Source organism: Apodemus sylvaticus, chromosome 7, assembly GCF_947179515.1.
Source record: "Apodemus sylvaticus chromosome 7, mApoSyl1.1, whole genome shotgun sequence".
Classification (NCBI taxonomy): Eukaryota; Metazoa; Chordata; class Mammalia; order Rodentia; family Muridae; genus Apodemus; species Apodemus sylvaticus.
In genome coordinates this window covers 50452470-50474461 of record NC_067478.1, presented here as the reverse complement: position 1 = coordinate 50474461, position 21992 = coordinate 50452470, and the positions used below count along the sequence as shown (strand labels likewise).

At 43.8% G+C, this 21992-nt stretch overlaps 1 protein-coding gene across 2 annotated transcripts; it reads left to right on the top strand.

Annotated features, from left to right (window-relative positions):
* Nucleotides 1-666: 666 nt before the first annotated feature.
* On the top strand, nucleotides 667-21391 carry Mto1 (mitochondrial tRNA translation optimization 1). 2 transcript variants are annotated; one of them, XR_007978756.1, is made up of 13 exons: nucleotides 667-960; nucleotides 1855-2054; nucleotides 2130-2247; nucleotides 4743-5032; nucleotides 5991-6103; nucleotides 6197-6387; nucleotides 6675-6805; nucleotides 9063-9267; nucleotides 9594-9765; nucleotides 12489-12607; nucleotides 17172-17332; nucleotides 19818-20048; nucleotides 20678-21391. XR_007978756.1 is itself a non-coding variant. In XM_052187761.1 (12 exons), the coding sequence occupies exons 1-12, from the start codon at nucleotides 747-749 to the stop codon at nucleotides 19968-19970; spliced, it is 2067 nt and encodes a 688-aa protein (XP_052043721.1). In that variant the 5' UTR covers nucleotides 667-746; the 3' UTR covers nucleotides 19971-20649. The 2 variants fall into 2 exon arrangements, 1 of the variants encoding a protein (XP_052043721.1); XM_052187761.1 differs by lacking the exon at nucleotides 20678-21391 and having other exon boundaries at nucleotides 19818-20649.
* The last annotated feature ends 601 nt before the right edge of the window (nucleotides 21392-21992 follow it).

The window sequence follows — 21992 nt, the reverse complement described above, 5'->3', positions numbered from 1 at the left end:
TGCATATAAAAATAGTTACTAGCAACAAAAGGCTGGCACCCTTTTAATGAGATAAAGTACTTGGTAGGAGTTATTCTCTTAATTCTTCATGTCTTGCCTGTATATAACGTTTAAATTGTGTATAAATAGGAACCGGGGAGATGGCTCAGTGACCAAGAGCTCTTGCTCTTTGAAGAGAACCTGCTTGTGTTTGATTCTCAGCACCCACATAGCAGCTCACAATCCTTTATTGTTCCAGAAAATCTGATGCCCTCTACAGAGTTTTGCGAGAACAGGCTAGGTCGTGGCGCGTGCACACACACGCAAACTCACCACACACACGCATAGGCAAAACAAACATACACATGAAATAATTGTCTAAAAGGTTTGATTTGGAGGTTTGATTTGGAGACATGATATTCCCATAGACCCAGATGGACTTCAACATGAGATTAGAACCCGGATTGCCTTAGTTGATGAACCTCTCAGAAGATTTTAAGGCGAACTGATTATGTTTATTTTTCATAGTTGGAAACATGGCGATAAAGACTAGTTCACCTGAAAAACCTAACCTCAAAAATAGAATTCCCTGCTACGCCTGAGGTACCCGAGAAAGAACACGCACACTGCAGCAGCGCATAGCTCCAAAGAGCCAATCAGAGGCGTCCCTGGACGCAGGCGCACTACGCTCTGACGCGGGCAAGATGGCGGCGCCCGGCCGGCTTCTACTCGCCTGACAGTTCCGGGCGTCTCTAACTTCCCTCGGCATGTTCCTTCTCCGAGACTGTGGCCGCTGGGCCGCAGCGTCCCTCGGTAGACGGCTGCCTTTGCGTCGCCTCTGCAGCGACAGTGCGGCTCCCTGCAGCCCGCACTTCGACGTGGTAGTTATCGGAGGAGGGCACGCGGGGACCGAGGCCGCCGCCGCCGCGGCTCGCTGTGGCTCGCGGACTCTGCTGCTCACACACCGGGTGGACACGATCGGTGAGGAGCCGCGCGGCCGCGGCCGGCCTGGGGCGCAGGGGTGGCGCGCGGCGCGGACTCTGCGGGCAGGGCTGCGGGGACGAGAGGGGTGGGTGTCCGCGGTGAGAGCAGAGGACTGATCGCGCGCCGCCGGCTTCCTCCCCTCATTTTCTTTATCCACTGATCACTTGAAGAACATTGATTAGGTTTATCAGGCTTCTTGGATCTGGCGAGCAGTGTTTCATTAAACATAGTGCCCTTGTCACTTCACACAGACTTAAATTCTTTTAAACAATATACACAGTAGTGCAAAACCTACGTTCTGCCAACATCTAAAAACATTACAGAGGCCTACTAATGACTCTCACAAATGAGCTTAATGAAAGCAATCCTGATTTGAAATGAAATGATTCGGGCGGTTATAATTGTTTGTTTTTTGATATTGGGGGTTGGAAGGTGTGTGTCCTCAGTTCTTGACTGGTCTGGAACTGACTGTGTAGACCAAGCTGGCTCGGAAATCACAGTGATCCATCTGTCTCAGCCTCCTGAGTGCTGGGATTAAAGGTGTACCCCATCATGCCTGACCAAAGTGATTAAGGAATTTGGTACAGTATCAAGTATTCCTTGGCTTCAGGGAAGAAAGGTAACTTTGACTTAGAAGGTTGAGTCCACAGGAATGCAGAGAACAGGAATGAGTCACTTGTTTTCTGCTAATTCCTCCTGTCTTTCAAGTTAGAGGAGAGTGTGTTGTTTTGTTTTTGTAAATGGGTCTGATTATCTGATTACCTCTTTTTATTTTAATTTTTTTTTTTTTTGCTTTTTTGAGATCTGATTACCTTTACGCTTTACGAGCACTCTTTATTAAATAACATGTACAAAGAACTCATTTATTACGATCGTGTCCATTTTCTTTAGGTCAGATGTCCTGTAATCCTTCCTTTGGTGGCATCGGAAAGGGGCATTTGATGAGAGAAGTAGATGCCTTGGATGGCTTGTGTTCTCGGGTCTGTGACCAGTCTGGTATACATTACAAAGTACTAAACCGGCGTAAGGGCCCTGCTGTGTGGGGACTGAGAGCACAAATTGACCGGAAACTTTACAAACAGAACATGCAGGTGAGAGAGCAGGTGAGGCCAGGAGGACTGTGGGCTTCTCCAACTGCTCTTTCAACTGGCATTCTCTCTTGACAGAAAGAAATCCTGAGTATGCCCCTGCTCACTGTCCAGGAGGGAGCTGTGGAAGATCTAGTTCTTGCAGACCCAGAGCCTGGATATCCTGGGAAGTCCAGGGTCAGAGGTGTTGTCCTGGGTATGTACTGGCTACTAGTGCTAAGACCCGCACATCAAACTCTGTGAGAAACTAACTTTAGAGAAGAGATGGAGATGTTTTTGCTCTTCCAGGAAATTCTGGTTTTCGGTGCCTGAATAAGAGTATTATGTAAATGATCCTGTGTCTCTTCATTTTGATCGTCATGAATCTCAGATTCTAGGCTCATTAATACTGTTTTAGTGTAAGACTCCTGGGCAATTTGTGTCTTTTATCCAGCCTTTTCTGTCATAAGTATATATCCACTCTAAGTATATATCCACACCCCCGCCCCCCATGTATCCTGGGCTGTCCTCAAACTCACAGTTCAGCCAAGAGTGACTTCCAGCTTCAGATTCATCTGCCTCCTCGCCTCAGTGCTGGGATTATAGGCCCCTGCCATCATGTCTAACTTGTGTAGTACTAGGGATTGAGCCCACAGCTTACATGTTAGGCAAACTAAACTACATCACCCACCCCTCCTTTCCTGTCTTATTTAAGGTTAGTGTTGCTGTGATAAAACACCGTGATGAAAGGCAGGTTGGGGAGGAAAGGGCTGTTTCCTGAATCACAGTCCACCGAGGAAAGCCAAGGCGGGAATTCAAAGTGGGCCGGAACCTGGAGGCAGGAGCTGATGCAGAGACCACAGAGGGGTGCTGCTTCCTGGCTTGCTCATCCTGCTTTCTCATAGAACCCAGGACCGCAAGCTCAGGCATGGCCCCACCCACAATAGGCTGGGCCCTCCCACATTAATAACTAATTAAGAAAGTGTTCTGCAGGCTTGGCTACAGCCCAGTCTTATGGAGACAGTTTCCCGATTGTGGTGCCTGCCTCTCAGAATACTCTCACCAGTGTTAGTTTGACCTAAAATCAGCACAGTTCCTCAGCCTCAGTATTTCCCGTTCTCCAAATTCTGACCCTTTGCAAGGAAGAACTACTTCAGTCTTACTAGTTTCTTCTCTTCCCTCTCTCAGTTAGTTACGATTCTCCCAGCTACTATCTAGCATTCAGAACTAGATTAAACTTTTTTTTTGGGGGGGGGGGGGCTTCCTGTGTAATCAAGGCTGGCCTCGAATTCACACAAATCCATCTGCTTAAGTTTCTGACAATTTCAAAAGAGAGAAGAAATTATGTCATGTTTAGACGAAATTCTAAAATCACTTCATTTTGAATGAACCCTCACCAAGTATAGCATGCCTGTGTGATTTTTAGGAGCATCATGTTCTCCTGCCACACTTCTTAGATTCTGGAGATTCATAACGTAGAGCCATCCTAGGGTGTGTGTGCGCATGTGTGCAGTGGGTCAGCATCAGGTGTCTTCCACACTTATCTTTCCAGTGCTGAGGTCACAGACCCCGAGCACTGTGGCCTACTTATAGGTTTCTTGTTCGTTTGAAATTCTTTGTCTTGAGTGCTAAATAAAGTTCCAAGTTGGATGCTTTTAGAAATGTAATGTGTAGAAAAGTATCAACTATAGTTGATAATACAGTGTCATACTTTAATAACGTTTTTAAAAATAGCTACAGGGTTGGAGAAATGGCTCAGACGTTAAAGGCTGGGCTCACAACCATAAAATAGCTACAAAAATTTTCAAATTTCTGGAGATTTTTCTAAGTAGGATTATGGGACTCATACAAGGTGGACCTATAACACCATGATATACATCATAAATATGTACTGGTTTTTGTTTATTAATACTTTAATAAACAATTTATATTGAAAATTGTATTTTATTGCTAGGCAGTGGTAGTGGAAAACGTTAATCCCAGCGCTCAGGAGGCAGAGGCAAGTGGATCTTTGTGAATTCCAGACTAGCCAGAGCTACATAGAGAGATCCTATGTCAAAAATTAAATAAATAAATAAATAATAAAATACACATACATACTTATTGATGAAAAATAAATTTGTTCATACTTTAATAAAGTTTTTAAAAGTAACTACAAACCCAGGCGGTGGTGGCGCATGCCTATAATCCCAGCAACTCTGGAAGGCAGAAACAGGTGGATTTCTGAGTTCGAGGCCAGCCTGGTCTACAGAGTGAGCTCCAGGAGAGCCAGGACTATACAGAGAAACCCTGTCTCAAAAAAAAAAAAAAAAAAAAAGAAGAAGAAGGAAGAAGAAAGAAGAAGAAAAGAAGAAGAAGAAAAAGAAACTACAAAATATTTCAAATTTCTAGAGACAGGAAGTTTTTCTGTAATTTTTTGCAGGGGGTGGAGGGTGTTGAGGGTTTTTTTGTTTTTTGTTTTTTGTTTGTTTTGTTTAGATATAGTCTCTCTGTATAGCCCTGGCTGTTGTAGAACTCACTCTGTAGACCATGTTGGCCTCAAACTCACAGATATTCATCTGTCTCTACTTCTTGAGCCGTGGGACTAAAGGTGTGCACCAGCACTGGCTGGCTCTGGAATGCTGATATAAAGTACTTACATTCTATTTTCTTCTGTGGTAATAATGAGAAAAATATTTTACTGTTTTGTTTTGTTTCGTTTTAATCATTTAGCAGATGGAAGTACAATTTATGCAGAGAGTGTAATTCTGACTACTGGGACGTTTCTGAGAGGCATGATCATAATTGGACTGGAGATGCATCCTGCAGGGCGTTTGGGGGATCAGCCCTCCGTAGGGTTGGCTCAGACTCTGGAGAGGTTGGGGTTTATGGTAGGAAGACTGAAGACTGGAACTCCACCCCGACTTGCTAAAGAGTCCATTAATTTCGACATTCTCAACAAGCACACACCAGATAATCCGTCCATACCATTCAGCTTTCTCAGTGACAGTGTGTGGCTCAAGGTAAGACAGTTACACAAACCTCGTCTGATGGCCCATGCTGGCTTTTCACAGCAGGACATATCCTAACTGTCGTCTGCCTTTCTCCTCTCCTTGTGCTGTCATTTTAAACCTTTTCTTTGTTTTTACTTCTGTATCTGTTAGTTAATTTAGCAATTGGGTCTTTTCCTATACATTCTTAAGTTCCATTGCTTCTATATAACTTTGTCTACTACCTTAGTTACTTTTCTATTGCTAAGATAAGACACTGTTGGGGGCTGGAGAAATGGCTCAGTGGGTAAGAGCAATAACTGCTCTTCCAAAGATCCTGAGATCAAATCCCAGCAACCATATGGTGACTCACAACCATCTGTAATGAGATCTGACGACTCCTCTGGTGTCTGAAGACAGGTACAGTCTCCTTCCACTATGGAAACTCAAATTGCCCCACATCATCATCCCTTGGGTGTGTTTCTTGCAGTAGTTTTATTTTAAACTATTTTAAAAATGACTAAGAGAGAGGTTTACACATGCTACTACAGGCTGTTTTATGTGTTGCCCCTGTCTCCTGTATTTTTGTATTAAAGAAGTTAAGTCATTTTCCATCCTAGAGCTTCCCATATCCTAATTTGTCTGATTATTGCCCATACCATTTTTTTCCCAGAAAGTGATAATTAGATTTAGAAACTTCTTATGTTTAGGTTCCCCTGTTGGGATGTGTGTTTATTTTTAGCAGGAACATTTAATTGTGTATAAACTTGATATGAGTTAAAGGAAGTCAGTATTGTGTAGGGTTCATTTGAATAAGACGCAGCTCAGTAAGTAAAGGAGCAATGGCCCACATTCAGTCACAGCAGCCAGGGGCTCGGGCAAGAGAACCAGAGCTTCTCTCCAGAGAGCCCAAGGCCAGTTAGGCTACGTGGGGCCCTGTCTCAAACAGACAAGCAGGTGCGTCTGCAGTGTCCCTGCTGCTGTCTTCTAGCCGGAGGACCAGCTGCCCTGCTACTTGACTCACACCAACCCCAGAGTGGATGAGATTGTCCTGGAGAACCTTCACCTGAACAGCCATGTTAAGGAGACTACAAGAGGACCCCGGTAAGGACAGAACGGGGTGCTTAGTCGCTTTGAGGAAGGCGGGAAACGATTTCTGTCATCGAATTTACTTTAAATTCCAATGTCTCATTCTAGATACTGTCCCTCTATTGAATCAAAGGTTTTACGTTTTCCAAACCGTCTACATCAGGTCTGGTTGGAGCCTGAAGGAATGGATTCTGATCTCATCTACCCACAAGGGTTATCTGTTACTCTACCAGCTGAGTTACAGGAGAAAATGATAACATGCATCAGAGGCTTGGAAAGAGCGAAACTGGTTCATCCAGGTAAAAAGGGCCCTGGATGCTCTTCAGTGTAAGCAGTGGGCGGTCTTGTTGCTTAACACTCCATAGACGTAGCCCAGGCTGGACATGGGGGGACATACATCTGTAATCCTAGTACTCGGGAAGCTAAAACACCTTGGAGGCAGTGTGTGGCTACATAGAAAGACCCTGTGTCAAAATATATATAATAGATGGGGCGTCTATACATCTGATGTGGTCTGATCTGCTTTGAATTCCCTCCTTGAGCCACATGCAGCTGTTGTGACCTTGTGCTCTTGTTCTTTGGTCAGGCTATGGTGTTCAGTATGATTATTTAGATCCTCGTCAGATCAGTCCTTCCCTTGAGACACATCTGGTTCAGCGGCTGTTCTTTGCTGGACAGATAAATGGGACCACTGGCTATGAGGAAGCTGCAGCTCAGGTGAGATTTTTTGTTTTGTTTTGTTTTGCTTAGGACTGGGTCTCTCTGTGTAGTCTTGGCGATGAAGCTCACTGTGTAAACCAGGCCTGTTTGAAACCCAGAGATCTCCCTCCCTGCCTCTGCCTCCCAAGTGCTCAGTTTAGTGGTGTAAGCCACCATGCCCACCCAATTCCAGCTAAGAGTTTACTCAGATGGTTCTATAAACAGAAGGCCATTTTATTAGTGTTCATTTCTTATTGTCTGTTGTGTTAATTATACAGATCTTGCATACAACAGTATTTCAGGCTAAGTGAAGATAGTTGTATATACTTGTTTTGCTTTGAAACAAGGTCTTGCTGTGTAACCCAGACTCATCTTTTGTTTTGTTTTTCAGATAGGGACTCATGTAGCCCAGACTGGCCTCAAACTTGCCATATAGCCAAGGCTGACCTTGAAAATTCAGTCCCACCTTCATACTGCTCAGATCAAAGGCATGCACCACCACTCCTGGCTCAAACTGCTGATCTCCTGCTTCACCTCCCTAGCGCTAGGATTGTGGGCACGTGTGCCATGTTGTCCAGCTTGTGGGAGATGATTCTGAAAGAACTTAGAGCTAGTTTGAGTCCCTAGATATGCTAGCATGTTGTGAAAATATGGAATTGTTTCTAAAGTATAAAAAAGACCATTCAATTCTTTAAAGATACCTGAAAATGATCATATTGATATTACTATTCTGGCTTTCCGTGTTGTGTGTGTGCATTTGTGCATGTTGAGGTCAGAGATTAGCATTAGATGCTTTTCTCTAGTGTTCCTCACCTTATTTTATATTATTTTATGTGTGTGGGTGTTATGTCCCCATGTTTGTCTGTATACCGTGTGTGTGCCTGGTGCCTGTGGAGGCCAGAACATGGTCTTAGATTCCCTGGAACTAGAGATACAGATGATTATGAGCCACCATGTGGATGCCAGGGATCAAATCCAAGGCCTCTAGAAAAGCAGTGATACCCTTTCCTGCTTTAGAGTCAGTTCTCTAGCTGCCTTCTTTTTTTTATTTTAGTCATGTATGGCATGGTGGTATGGGCATCATACTGTAGATGTCAGAAGAGGGGTGCCCTCGAGCTGGGGTTACAGGGCACTGAGCTGCCCGGCATGGGTACAGCAAACCAAACTTGGGGCCTTGGCAAGAGCAGTACACATGCTGAAGCTCTTCAACTACCTCTCCAACCCCTCTACCTTACATTTTAAGACAGAATCTCTCATTGGAGCTCACCAGTTAAGCTAAAGTGACTAACCAGTGAGTTTCAGTGACCTGCCTCTGCCTCGTCAGTGCTGAGGTTACAGCCTTGTACCACTGTGCTCAGCTTCTCATGACGGTATTTAGGATCGAATTTAAGGTCCTTGTGCTTTTGAGGCAGCATCTTATGAGATCATTCTAACTTCCCATAATCTTTACCACTGTCTTAGCTGGCCACTGTTCCACTGCTATGAAGAGACACTGTGTGTGTGTGTGCATGTATGTATGTGTGTATGTGAATACATACACACACACATACATACATACATATATATACATATACACACACACATACACACATATATATATATGAAAGCATTTAATTGGAGCTTGCTTACAGTTTCAGAGGCTTAGTTGATTGTCAAACGGGCAGACATGGTGGTGCTGGAGGAGGGTCTGAGACTTCTACATCTGGACTCCTACATCTACATCTAGGCAGCAGAAAGAAAGAGAGACTGGGCTGCCTTGGGCTTTTGAAACTTCAAAGCCCCCAGTGATACAACTATTCCAACAAGGCCACACCTCCTAATCCTTCTCAAGTAGTTCATCTATAATAACTAAGCACAATGATAAATTATATGTTTGCACATGTAAAAAAGCCAGAGACCAATTCACACCCCTCTACCGCAATCCATGGAGGACTGAATCATAGCACACGAACACGTTCTGTTTCTGAGTGTGGATCACATTTCCCTTTCTTAAAATCCTTACAAACCTGCTTTCTTCTACCCTATGTGTTTGTTTTTCTTTTTTAAGACAGGATTTTTCTGTGTAGCCCTGACTGTCCTGGAACTTACTTTGTGGACCTAGCTGGCTTAGAATTCAGGATCCACCTGCCTCAGCCTCCTGAGCGCTGGGACTAAAGGCGTGTGCCACCACGTCCAGCTCTTACACCTCTGTGGGTTTTTCCGGGATAGCGTGCTGAGTAGAATAGCTATTCGTTCAGTTCATAATGGCCTCTTAAACATTTCAGTCCTCTTCTAGGGGGTGATAGCTGGAATCAATGCCAGTCTAAGAGTCAGTCGAAAACCACCGTTTGTTGTGAGTCGAACAGAAGGCTATATAGGAGTCTTGATTGATGACCTCACCACCCTGGGCACCAGCGAACCGTACCGAATGTTCACTAGCAGAGTGGAGTTCCGTTTGTCACTGCGCCCAGATAATGCAGATGCCCGGCTCACATTCCGAGGTAACTTTTAATGTATTTCACTACTTTGGGGTTTTATTGGTTTGTATAGTTGTTTTGAGACAGGATTTCTTACAGTGTGGCCTAAAATGACTTGGAATTCCTGTTCTTCTTGACCACACCTATCAAGTAGTAGGTGACCACTGCATACAGCCTTGGAAATTGGGTGTTGATGGGAGCTGTGGAGACAAGGTCTCTGTGTGTAGCCTGTAGCCTTGAATTTGCCCCGTGCAGTCTTCCCCTTCCTCTTAGCACTTACAGGTGTGTGTGCTGCCACGCACTGTGCTCTAATGTTCTTTAAAACTTCTTTCTCCCTCTTCATTTCCAAGCCCATAAGGAAGCTGGCTGTGTGTCCTCACAGCGATATGAAAGAGCTTTGTGGATGAAGTCATCTTTAGAAGAAGGTATTTCTGTGTTGAAATCCATTAAGTTCTCAAGCTCCAAGTGGAAAAAGTTAATTCCACAAACTCCTATAAGTATTAATAGAAGCCTTCCTGTCAGGTATGATTTTCATTGTAGACTTTTCTTAGTCTTTACAGAAAAATGAGATGTTGTAGCGATATAATATGTAGGCCCCACCTACACATTTTAAATGAACACAGCTTGCTCTTAGCTTTTCATCAGCTTCTAGTGTAATTCATCTACACTATATGTATAAGTATGTGACCATGTATGACATTAATTTTGGCAGTGGGGAGGTGGGGATAGGCATCAGAAGTTTCAGGTCTGTCCTGCTGTAGCTGTATAACAAAGCGGGGTCTAACCTGAGCTCGTAAGACCCTGTCTTGAAAAATAAATTTAAAAAGAAAATAAAATGTGTATGGCTAGGCATGTAGCTTGATGGTAGAATGCAGGCTTAGCATGAGTGAGACCTTGAATTCTCTATTCTCTGCCTCCCAAGCGCTGGGTAGTAGCATGTACTACCATACCTAGCCAAAAAAAAAAAAAAATCTTAATAAATATATTTATGTTTGATTATAAAGTGTGTGTGTGTGTGTGTGTAGGTGTTCCCTATATGTATATACATGTACTGTATGCATGCTTGGTGCCTAGGGAACCAGAAGAAGGTGTCAGATCCCGTGGAACTAGAGTTACAGATGGCTATGCGCTATCCTGTGGGTGCTGGGAAGCAAACCAGATCCTCCTCGGGAATAGAAGCCAGTGTCCTGAACCATCTCTCCAGCTCAATTCTTAATTTTTTGTACATGTACAATTTATTTGTGGCTCCCATTGAATTCTTTTGATTTTCCTCAGATTTAGAGGCTTCGAACCAAAAGAAATACAGGGACCCATTTTCTTAGCTTGCCTTGAAAATGGTCCCACCTAATACATGCTCTACAGCAAGGAAAGTTGTTTAATTTAAAAAACATAGTATTTTAAATCTTTTTTGTATTTTCAGTGTTATATATTCTATATTTTTTTTGAAGGATCATGTCACATTTGAGATTTTGTTTCCTTAGGTTTAGTTATGTGGCCTCTGAATCTAAAGGACACTTTAGAAAACACTTTTGTTCCAGAAACAAGGGAGGTGTGTGTGTGTGTGTGTGTGTGTGTGTGTGTACACTCACATGCATCTGCACCTTATATAATATAAACCAGCCCTATGTTTCCTCAATAGCTTAGGATGAGCAGGTACCCCTGATCCCCCTGCCCTAGCTCCAGGTACTGGGACATAAAGTTCTGAGGACCTTGAGTAATATAAATGTGTGTGTTTCACCATTGATTTTTTTTTTTATTTTTAATCCCTGTTTGGAAAACAAACAGACAAACAATGTGATTTAGATAGAAGGGAGCCAGCAGGGTACAAATCAGTAATCCTTTGGACTTTAGAGGGACACTGTGCATATCATGATGGTGCTGATAGTCTCCCTCTTGTAAGCCCTGTTTTCTGGGGTGGCTCTTATAGGTGTTGTGTTGCTTTCAGTTTTTGCTATGTCCTAACTAATTCATTTTGGGCGTGGGGTGGCCCAGACTTGCTCCATGGCTGACAGTCACTTTATGCTCTTGGGCCTCTGGCTGCATCCTTTCACGGCAGAAGGGGCAGACAGGGCTGCTTTCAGAGCACTAATCCTATGGCTGCCCTTGCCTCTTAATAATAGTACTTGGGTTATTAGGACCCAGCATATTAATGGGGACACTAACACTTTCACTATTGCAGTCAATATTTTTGTTTACTGGTTCTATTAATCAGTTTTATTTTATAATAAAACACCCAAGGCTACATATCTTATTTTTTTTAAAAAAAATGTTTATCTGGATACCAACTTAGATACTGAAACTTCCAAAGTTAGGCAGCTTCCTCTCTCTGACCTCTGCTGAGGGTGTTATGGCCAGTTTCTTCACAGCAGCAGGAGTCCATTTATTTAAAATAATCCATAAAGGACTAGAGAGCTGTCTCTTCAGTACGAGCATGTGCTGCTCTTTAGAAACCATTTAGAAATGTAGGAAGCCAGAAATGTAGGTGTCAAGCTTGTTCTGACAAGAACTCACTAGCATGAGCACTAACTTCATAACGGTAGCATAGCCTCTTCTGAAGAACAGAGACCTAGTCCTTTATCTTAAAGTGTGAGCCTCACCAGTGTGACAATGGAGACCGTACTTCCTTCCAGAGCATACCCTTTGAGGGATACGAAGGATATCTGAACCCTAGCACACAAAAGGATGCCTCCTTCCTAAGACTCCAAGGAGGAGGGCAGCAGTCTCATAACACCATAACTATGATATAATTACCACCACAGTTGTGGTGATGAGAAGTCACAGGCAGCATGCTGCTGTTAGGAAGCCAAGTGCTCACACAGCTGAGTTCTTGCGGGTGGGGGGTGTTGAGCTGAGTTTCATGTGACCCACTCCTGGTGCTCCTGCCTCTTCTCTCAGCTGCTAGGGCCATAGGCATGCATTAGCAGGCACAGAGAAAATGACTTGTTTATTCTTGGATGACCTTCTCTGTGGATATTTCACTTTTTACTCATTATTATTTGTTATTTTATTTTAAAGACCAAGCTGGCCTTGAATTTACAGAGATCCTTCTGCCTCTACCTCTTAAGTGCTAGGCTCAAGTTGTGTGCTACCACACCTGGCCAGATGCTACTACATTTGCTCACTATACTTAGAAAAAAATTGAGAGTCCCTTTTAATCTAATGTTTAGTATATTCCAAGGGATTTTGGTCTGAATTTGGTTTACAGGCATGGATCCTTAGGTTGATAAAACTTTTTACACCGGCAGTGCGCTGGACATTCTTAAGTATGAAGAGGTGGACATGGAGTCACTAGCCAATGTGGTTCCTGGGCCCTTGAAGAAGTACACTGCATGTAGAGAGCTCGCCAGGAGACTGAAAATAGAAGGTGAGGAGAGTCGTCTTCCTTGGGTGGCGTTACCCCTTCCCAGTGTGCAGACTGAGCGAGCAGTAGACCCACCCTGAGCCGGTGTCTGCTGAGCAGGGTGATGATGCTGAGGATGGTATAGGCTCTGCACGCTCGTGGGTTTGTCCTCCAGCTGGCAGCTACACAATGAGGAGTGCAGAGCTGGGTGGTTATGGGAATGGTGAGGGAAGCTGCGTGCTGTTTATACAGAAAAGGGTTCCTCCTTGGGAGCAGCAGGGTGGTGGGAGTGGTGCGTTCCTCCAGCGCTGGTGTTCTCTTTCAGTTCCAGTTCCGCAGAGAGAGCAGAGAGAGCAGCTAACTGGGCTTTGGCTGTGGACAGAGTGATGCCATGTTGCCGGCCATTGCCTGTGTCATTGATAAAGCCGTAGCAACTAAGAGAAACCTACCAGAAGTTCTAGAAACATTTTCCCAAATGACCCAATACTAAAAAGTTAAATTTAACTTAAAAAATAACCCAGATGGAACTGGAAAGAAGGCTCAGTAGCCATGCTAAAAGCGTGTGCTGAGCTTCCAGAGGATCAGGGTTCAGTTCCCACCAGCCACAGCAGGTGCTTCACAACCACCTGTAACTGCAGCTCTAGGGATCCGAGTCTTCTGGCCTCCACAGGCTCCTACAGTGTATGCACACACACAAACACACACACGCGCGCACACACGATTCAAAATAACTTGTGAAATCTTAAAACTCAAGTCACCCAGTACAACGAATGACAACATATAAGAAGGATTCAGACTTATTTCACCATTATGGCCTCTCTCTTGAACACTTTAGATATTAGGGTGTAGCACTGGAAACAGCCGCTCAGATGACAGATTTTAAAGTCAGTCGGTGTGCAACTTTCCTTAGTTCAGTTAGCGTAATCCAAAAGTGTTTATCCTGGTCATAGGCAACCATTCAGCTATGGAGTAGTTGTCCCTGGCTCTTTAAAGGCTACTGCTGGCGGGTAAGGATGGGGGGCTGTGATTAGGATGTAAGGTAAATAAGTTAATGGGAAAAAAAGCTAGCGCTTATAAAAATTCTAGCAACCACTTGAGATTTAAAAGAAACCACATGGGATTAAAGTACAATATATATGGGTAATTTCAAGTTGCTACTTGAATCTCCCCAACCTGACAAATTTCTTTTCTTTTTTTTTTTTTAAAGATTTATTATTATATGTAAGTACACTGTTGCTATGTTCAGACCCTCCAGAAGAGGGCATCAGATTTCATTACAGATGGTTGTAAGCTATCATGTGGCTGCTGTGTTTTGAACTCATGACCTTTGGAAGAGCAGTCAGTGCTCATCTAATGCTGAGCCATCTCTCCAGCCCCGACAAATTTCTTTTAATTTTTTTATTTTATTTTTATGTACATTTATGTGTTTGTGTCTGCCTGTGCATGCACATGTATGCAGGTGCTCATGGAGGGCTGAAGAGGATATCCAGTCCTCTAGAGTTAGAGATTCAGACTTCTGTGGTGAGCGCCTGACCTGTGTGAAACACAAGAGCAAGTGCTCGCTGTTTCCCTTTGGGTTTCCGAGACAGGGTTTCTCTGTGTAGCCCTGGCCGTCCTGGAACTCACTCTGTAGACCAGGCTGGCCTCCAACTGCAGCAAGTGTTCACATCCACTCTCCAGTGGTTTTTATGTTTGTTTTTTGTTGTTGTTGGAGGTGGTATTTTTTGTTTGTTTTTTAAAGACATGATCTGATACAGCCCAGGCCAGCCCCACGCTCCTGAGCAGCTGAGGATGACCTTTAACTTTTAAGCCCTTTTGCCTTTTCCCTTCTAAGTGCTGGGATTGCAGGTGTATGCCACCATACCTGGTTTTGTGGAATGCTGGAATGTAATGATTAAAATTGATTATCAACTTGGCAGGATTTAGGGCTGAAACCGTGCCAGACAGGCCCTCTGCCAACCGAGCTGCATGCCGCCAGCCCCGAGACAGGTGTCCTGAAGGCAGAGCGCAGGGTTACGATTTATTATCTTTCCTATTTTGCAATTTATACTTGAGAGGTGAAATAAATATGCCCTTGGCCATATGCAAGGTCTCAGCTACCCTGTTAGGAACATAGTTACTCTGTCGTTGCTGTGACAAAGTGCCTGAGAAAGAAGGATGGGTTTATAAATGCAGAGGCCATAGAACCACTGGAGCACTGGTCATTGGGGTGAGTGGGTTTGGCTCTTGCCTTGAGGAGACAAAGTCCATCCTGGTAGGAAAGCGTGGTGGTGAGAGCAAGCATCTTACTGTGGCTTGCTGAAAATGAGGCAGTTGGTCACAGTTCATCCCCGGCAGGAGGCGGAGGTGCCAGCACTCAGGGAGGGAGAAAAAAGAGCTTATCCTTTGTTGAACAAGATGCAAGGACTGCCTCTTAAGTTTTTTGTTTTGTTTTTTACTTTTTGATAATGTTGGAGTCAATAGTGCAGGGTGTGTGCCTGAGGAACTGAGAAGGACCTGGATCCCATGGGACTGGAAAGACTGGTGGTTGTGAGCTGTCTGACATGGGTGCTAGGAACCAGACTCAGTTCCTCTGGAGGAGTAGTGTGGACTCTTAAACCCTGAGTCTTCTCTTCAGCCTCTCAACTCATATTTTAAGGTAGATTTTGCTGGGCCTGTTCTCATAGGCCTGTTGTCCCAGCTTGGGAAGCAGAGGCAGGAGTGTAAAAGGTGCAACTCAGTAAGACAAAGCCTAAAAACTCTAACAGGGGCTAGGCCATAGCTCAGTAGTCGTGGTAGAGTGTGTCTCCTCACTTGGCACTCATGATTCCCTGAATGGCCTGGGCTTAATTACTAGTACCTACAAACAAGTTGTTTGTTTGTTTTTGTTTTTGTTTTTTGTTTTTGTTTAGATTTATTTATTTATTATATGTAAGTACACTGTAGCTGTCTTCAGCCACCAGAAGAGGGTGTCAGATCTCTTTACAAATGGTTGTGAGCCACCATGTGGGTGCTGGGATTTGAACTCATGACCTTCGGAAGAGCAGTCGGTGCTCTTACCCACTGAGCCATCTCTCCAGCCCTGTTTGTTTGTTTTTTAATTTGGCTTTAATTTTCTAAGAATAGAATGCTTGACAAAGAATTGCCAAGCTCTCTTCATAACATTACATAATATTACACATTACTTCTATTTTTTTTAAAGATTTATTTATTATAAGTACACTGTAGCTGTCTTCATACACACCAGAAGAGGGCGTCAGATCTCATTACAGATAGTTGTGAGACACCATGTGGTTGTTGGGATTTGAACTCAGGACCTCTGGAAGAGCAGACAGTGCTCTTAACCACCGCATCATCTCTCCAGCCCATAACATTACTTCTTAATAAAACCTTATCTAAATTGCATAAATTATGTTTACGAACTAAGAAAACCCCTTCCTAAAAATTACTGCTACGGGAGGGGTGGGGGCCATGGCGGCATAGGCTGGGGGAGGGGCATGGCTGAGCCGTAGGGCTACTTGTCTGGCATGTAAGGCGGTGGGATTAATCCTGGGACCACCCTAAAATATAAACATGCACATACAGCCTCACGTAAAAATAACTTAGAGAACATTTTCTTGGAGAAACAGCCCTTCTTTAGGACTTAACATTTAATGTTACAAATAAGATTTGTACAGACAGCAGAGCGGTTGTGGCACAAGCCTTTAATCCCAGCACTTGAGAGGCAAAGGCAGGTGAATTTCTAAGTTCGAGGCCAGCCTGGTCTACAGAGTGAGTTCCAGGACAGCCAGGGCTACACGGAGAAAACCAAATCCAAAAAACCCAAAAAAACCCCAAAACAACAAAAAACAAAAAAAACAAAAGCCGGGCGTGGTGGCGCATGCCTGTAATCCTAGCACTTGGGAGGCAGAGGCAGGTGGATTTCTGTGTTCAAGGCCAGCCTGGTCTACAGAGTGAGTTCCAGGACAGCCAGGGCTACACAGAGAAACCCTGTCTCAAAAAACCAAAAAAAAAAAAAAAAAAAAAAAAAAAGAACACCTAAGTTTGTCATTTAAAAAAAAAAGATTTGTACAGACAAAGTCAGAGTGAGCTGTGCTGGGCATGGTGGCAGACTTCGGTGGTGCTGCCCCTGCAGTGCAGGCTGGATGACAATCCGTTTTAAGGTCATCCTTGGCTGTATAATAATTCATCTGCATGATGACCTTCAATTTCCTTTTCCTCAAAGGTCATCCTCAGGATGTTCAGGCTAACCTGGGCTACATAAGATTCTGTTTCAAAACGAAACAAGAGGGCTGGAGAGGTGGCTCAGCGGTTAAGAGCACTAACAGCTCTTCCAGAGGTCCTGAGTTCAATTCCCAGCAACCACATGGTGGCTCACAACCATCTGTAATGGAATCCAATGCCCTCTTCTTGTTTGTCTGAAGACAGTGACAGTTTTCTTTTGTCCGTATCAAACGAAACAAGAAAACAGACTATCTACTTCACCTGTCTCCAAGTGTCATATTGAATGAGATGATGTATACAGAAGCTGTTTGTAAATAGTAAAAGGTTATACAAATACAAGTTATTAGTATGTGTATCATAATATAATTCTCATTTTACTCTCCAGCCACTTATGAGTCAGCATTGTTGTATCAACTACAAGAAATAAAGGAGGTCCAGCAAGATGAAGCCTTGCAACTTCCACAAGATCTAGACTATCTAACAATCAAGGATGTGTCCTTGTCCCAGGAAGTTCGAGAGAAGCTACACTTGAGTCGCCCACAGACGGTAAGCAAGCGAGCAGTGGGAAAAAGCTAGTGCTGAGCAAGGCCAGAAAGGGCTGACACCGCCTGACCTGACCTCCTGACCTGACCTCCTGACCTGACCGACCTGACCCACATGGTGGCTCACAACCATCCATGACTCCAGTTGAGGGGATCCAAATCCCTCATCTACTCTTGGTGGGCATCAGGCACACACATGGTACACAGACTTACATGAGGGCAAAACACCTCATAAATAATACAGTAATGATGATGATGGTGATAACTACAAAATGGGTTTCCTCTCGTTATCTTTGTTTTTTTGGTTGTTTGTTTTAAATATTTATTACTATCTGTAAGTACACTGTAGCTGTCTTCAGACACACTAGAAAAAGGCGTCAGGTCTCATTACAGATGGTTGTGAGCCACCATGTAGTTGCTGGGATTTGAACTCAGGACCTCTGGAAGAGCAGTCAGTGCTCTTAACCACTGAGCCATCTCTCCACCCCCAAGTTATCTTTTCACATACACACTGTGGCATGCATGACATACAGGCAAGCAATAAATTAATTAATTAATTAAAATAAAATTTAAAGAAGATTTAGTTTGATTGCAATTATTCTGTAATTCCCAACCATGTCCTAAAGCATTAGTGCACACTAGTGTGTGTGTATTTTTTTATTTATATGTATGTGTATGTGTGTGTGACATAATCATTTTAGGTTAAACTAGAATACATTTTAGTGGTTTCAGATCATTCCCTGGATCCCTCTTAGGATTCTGTAGTTATTTTGCAAGCTTCTAGGAGAGGAGGAGAGCTAGAATTCTCCAGCCCGTGATTTATTCTTCACTGTGTATGTGTTTCAAAATGTTCTTTTCCTTATTACGCAGCCCCTCCTAATTGTGCAGCCACTGAGGCAAAGCAGTTTAGTGTAAGCATTCAATTGTATTTCTTATATTTAAAGAAAAAAAGATATTCTTCCCCCCTTCTCTCTCTTGTAATTATTAAATTATAAGCTAGAGGTGGGGCTTTGTGTTCCCCCGCCCACTCTGGATGGGGTTTTGTCTGGCTTGACCTGGAGCTGTCTTGTATGTTGTGTTTGAAACACTGTTTGCTGTAAGTCACCTTCTCCTAGTGTCTTCCATCCTCACTTCCTCAAAAGTCCCTGTGCTCTGAAGGGAGGAGTGTTGATACGGATGTCTCATTTACAGCTGGACGTGCCAGAGCCACATAGTGCTCATATGTCGGCAGTTGTGAATCCTTGTTAATTGCCATCTATACCGTGGATTTTCTTTTTCTTTTTTTTTTTTTTTTGTTTTTTTTTTTTTTGTTTTTTTTTTTTTTTTTTTTGTTTTTTGAGACAGGGTTTCTCTGTATATTCCTGGCTGTCCTGGAACTCACTCTGTAGACCAGGCTGGCTTTGAACTCAGAAATCTGCCTGCCTCTGCCTCCCAAGTGCTGGGATTACAGGCGTGCGACACCACTGCCCGGCAGCAACAAGTACTCTTAATCACTGGGCCATCTCTCCAGCTCTCCCACAGATTTTTTTAATGGAAAGAAAAGGCTCTTGTAACATTATGGGAAGAGGGAGGAGGGGGATATGAGGTTTTGTGTAGCCCAGGCTGGCCTTGAGTCCTTTCTGCCTCAGTCTTCCTAGTCCTAGGATTGCAGGTGTGTGCCAAGACCTGGAAGTAGCTTTGTTTGTTGACATGGTTTCCCTCTGCGACCAAGCTTCAGACTTGTGGTCCTTCTGGCGTTGACGCCTCTAAGTGCTATGCTTGCTTACATGCATGTTCAGTTTCCTTATGACCTAGCCAAGCAGTGGGAGCACATGCCTTTAATCCCAGTACTTACATACAGTTGAGACAGGTAGATAGACCTCTGAGTTCAAGGCCCGCCTGGTCTATAGAATGAGTTCCAGGGCTACACAGAGAAATCAACATACCAAAACAAAAATATGTTTTTGCACATATCATTTTAAAATTTGTGAGCTAAAGACATAAGTCATGTCTCATTTCCCTTATCCTCTTTGCAAACTTATTTTTAATCACATTCAGATTTTTTTATGGTTATGAGTGTTTTACTCTCATGTATGTATAGGCAACATGTGCATGCCTAATGTTTATGGAAATCAAAGAGGGCATTGAGTTCCCTGGAACTGGAGTTCCAGATGCTTGTGGCTACCATGTGGGTGCCAGGAACTGAACCTGCATCCTCCGCAAGAGAAGCAAGTACTCTTTAAGTACTAAACCATCTCTCCAGCCCTCAGATAATTTTTAGTAGCTGGCTGTGATGGCATCTGCCTGTAGTCCTAACTGCTTATGTGGGAGACTGAAATCAAGGAGGATCTCTTTAGCCCAAGAGTTCAAAAGTAACCCAGTCAGTGTTGTCTGACCCCAGCTCAGAATCTAGCTACTTTACAGCCAGCCTGTCCTATAAAGAGGTTGTGGGGAGAGGACATCTGATTTGACATCACTCATTTTGGTTATTTTGTCTTCTTAATTCCTAGATTGGGGCTGCTAGTCGTATTCCTGGAGTGACGCCAGCTGCTGTCATCAATCTGCTCAGATTCGTGAGGAACTCTCAGCAGAGACAGACAACAGTGATGGAACACCAGGCCAATCAGTACTTGAGATGCAAACAAACTGAAACAAAAGTCTAACTTTCATTTCATAGAGGACTTGGAATGAGGGCGTAGGGCATCAGTTCTCAACCCTTTAATACAGTTCCTCATGTTGTGGTGAGCCCCAAACACAAATTATTTCATTGCTACTTCATACTCTGGTACCATTATGAATCATAATGTAAATATTGGTATTCCATCCCTGCGAGGGTCTCAACCCATGGCTTTAGAACTGCTGACTTAGACAGTATGAGTAGGGAATAAAAATGACACTGTGAAAATACTGTTGTTAGGTGATTTTATGTTTGTCCTTGGAGGACAAAGGTTACAGTTTTGCTTTTTATGTATCTGGGCAAAATAGTGAAAAACCATGTGTAGTTCTCTCGGGGGTTCATTTCTATAGATCACATAGCATTCATCATAGTTAAGCAAAACTAAACCTGGAACAGTGCGGCGGAACAGACTTCTAATCCCCTGTCACTTAAGAGGCTGAGCAGAAGAGCCAGGACTGAGCCGGCTACATGGTGAGCCTGGTCTGAGGGAAGCCGCGCTCACAGAGCCTGCGCTCACAGTGCCTGCTTTTGCCAGTGACTCAGAAGAGCTCTCCCTCCTGTCTGTGGGTACTGGTGAAAACTTGGGCATGCTTTCCCTGGCACTCTGGGCCTTCCCCCTCATTCTCTGAAGCCCCTCCTTTCCTGCCCACGTACTTCTTAACTAAATGGTATTCTTTCTCTTTTCTTCTCCAGCTCCCTCTTCCTGGCAGCTGCAGAGATGTACGGTGTGCCTGCCCTGTTGTTTTTCTCTCAAACTCTAGTAAAATTGTACTTGAGCTTTAGAAACAGAAAGTACTGAGAGATGGCTTGCTACATTTGCTGAGGACCTGAATTCTACTCTCAGTGCCCACACCATGCTGCTGCCTGTAACTCCAGCTCGAAGGGTCTGATGCCCTCTCTGCCCTCCACTAGTCACAAGACACTTTGTGCCTGGCCTCAAGGGAAATCCTTGAGAACTTGCTCTTTTCCAGCGCCAGGGTCTCAGGTGCTACTAGTTTCTGTGTAGATGTTGCCAAGTTAAGAACACCACATTCAGACCGGAGAGATGGCTCAGCGGTTAAGAGCACTGACTGCGCCGGGTGTTGGTGGTGCATGCCTGTAAATCCAGCACTCTGGAAGGCAAAGGCAGGAGGATTTCTGAGTTCGAGGCCAGCCTGGTCTACAGAGTGAGTTCCAGGACAGCCAGGGCTACACAGAGAAACCCTGTCTCCAAAAAACCAAAAAAAAAAAAAAAAAAAAAAAAAAAAAAAAAAAAAAAGCACTGACTGCTCTTCCAGAGGTCCAGAGTTCAAATCCCAGCAACCACATGGTGTCTGTAATGAGATCGGATGTCCTCTTCTGGTGTATCTGACGACAGCTACAGTGTACTTACATATAATAAATGAATCTCAAAAAACAAAAAAAAAACCTACCACATACAACCAGTCCAGAAATGGCATCAAGAAGCCCAGTTATAACCCAGGCAGTGGTATGGTATACACCTTTAATTCTGGTACTCAGGAGGCTGGCAGGTGGCCCTACAAGGAGGAGACAAAAGAAAAGAAGGAAGAGAGAGAGAGAGAGAGAAGAGAGAAGAGAGAGAAAGAAAGAAACAAAGAAAAGAAAGATCCCAGGGAAGATACTCCGAATGCCTGATGAGCATGTCATTTTGTCAAGTACAGGGTTATTCTCCTTTTAGAATCTGTCTTGTTATTGTAGGCTAGGAAGCAGTGAGACAGCCATACATAAATTTAGGTGAAAAGTAAAGACTGGGCCTCAGAGGTTGAGAGAACTGTGTGCTCTTCCAAAGGTCCTGAGTTCAATTCCCAGCAACCACATGGTGGCTCACAACCTTCCCTAATGTGATCTGGTGCCTTCTGGCCTGCAGGTGTACATGCGGGAAGAATGCTGTATACATAATAAATCTTTTTTGTAAAAACGAAAAGTGAAGACTGTACAAAACCACCCAGATTCACTCAGCTAAATGTTTTTCTCTCTTGAGAACAGCCTTCCGCTGGTGTTCTCTTTT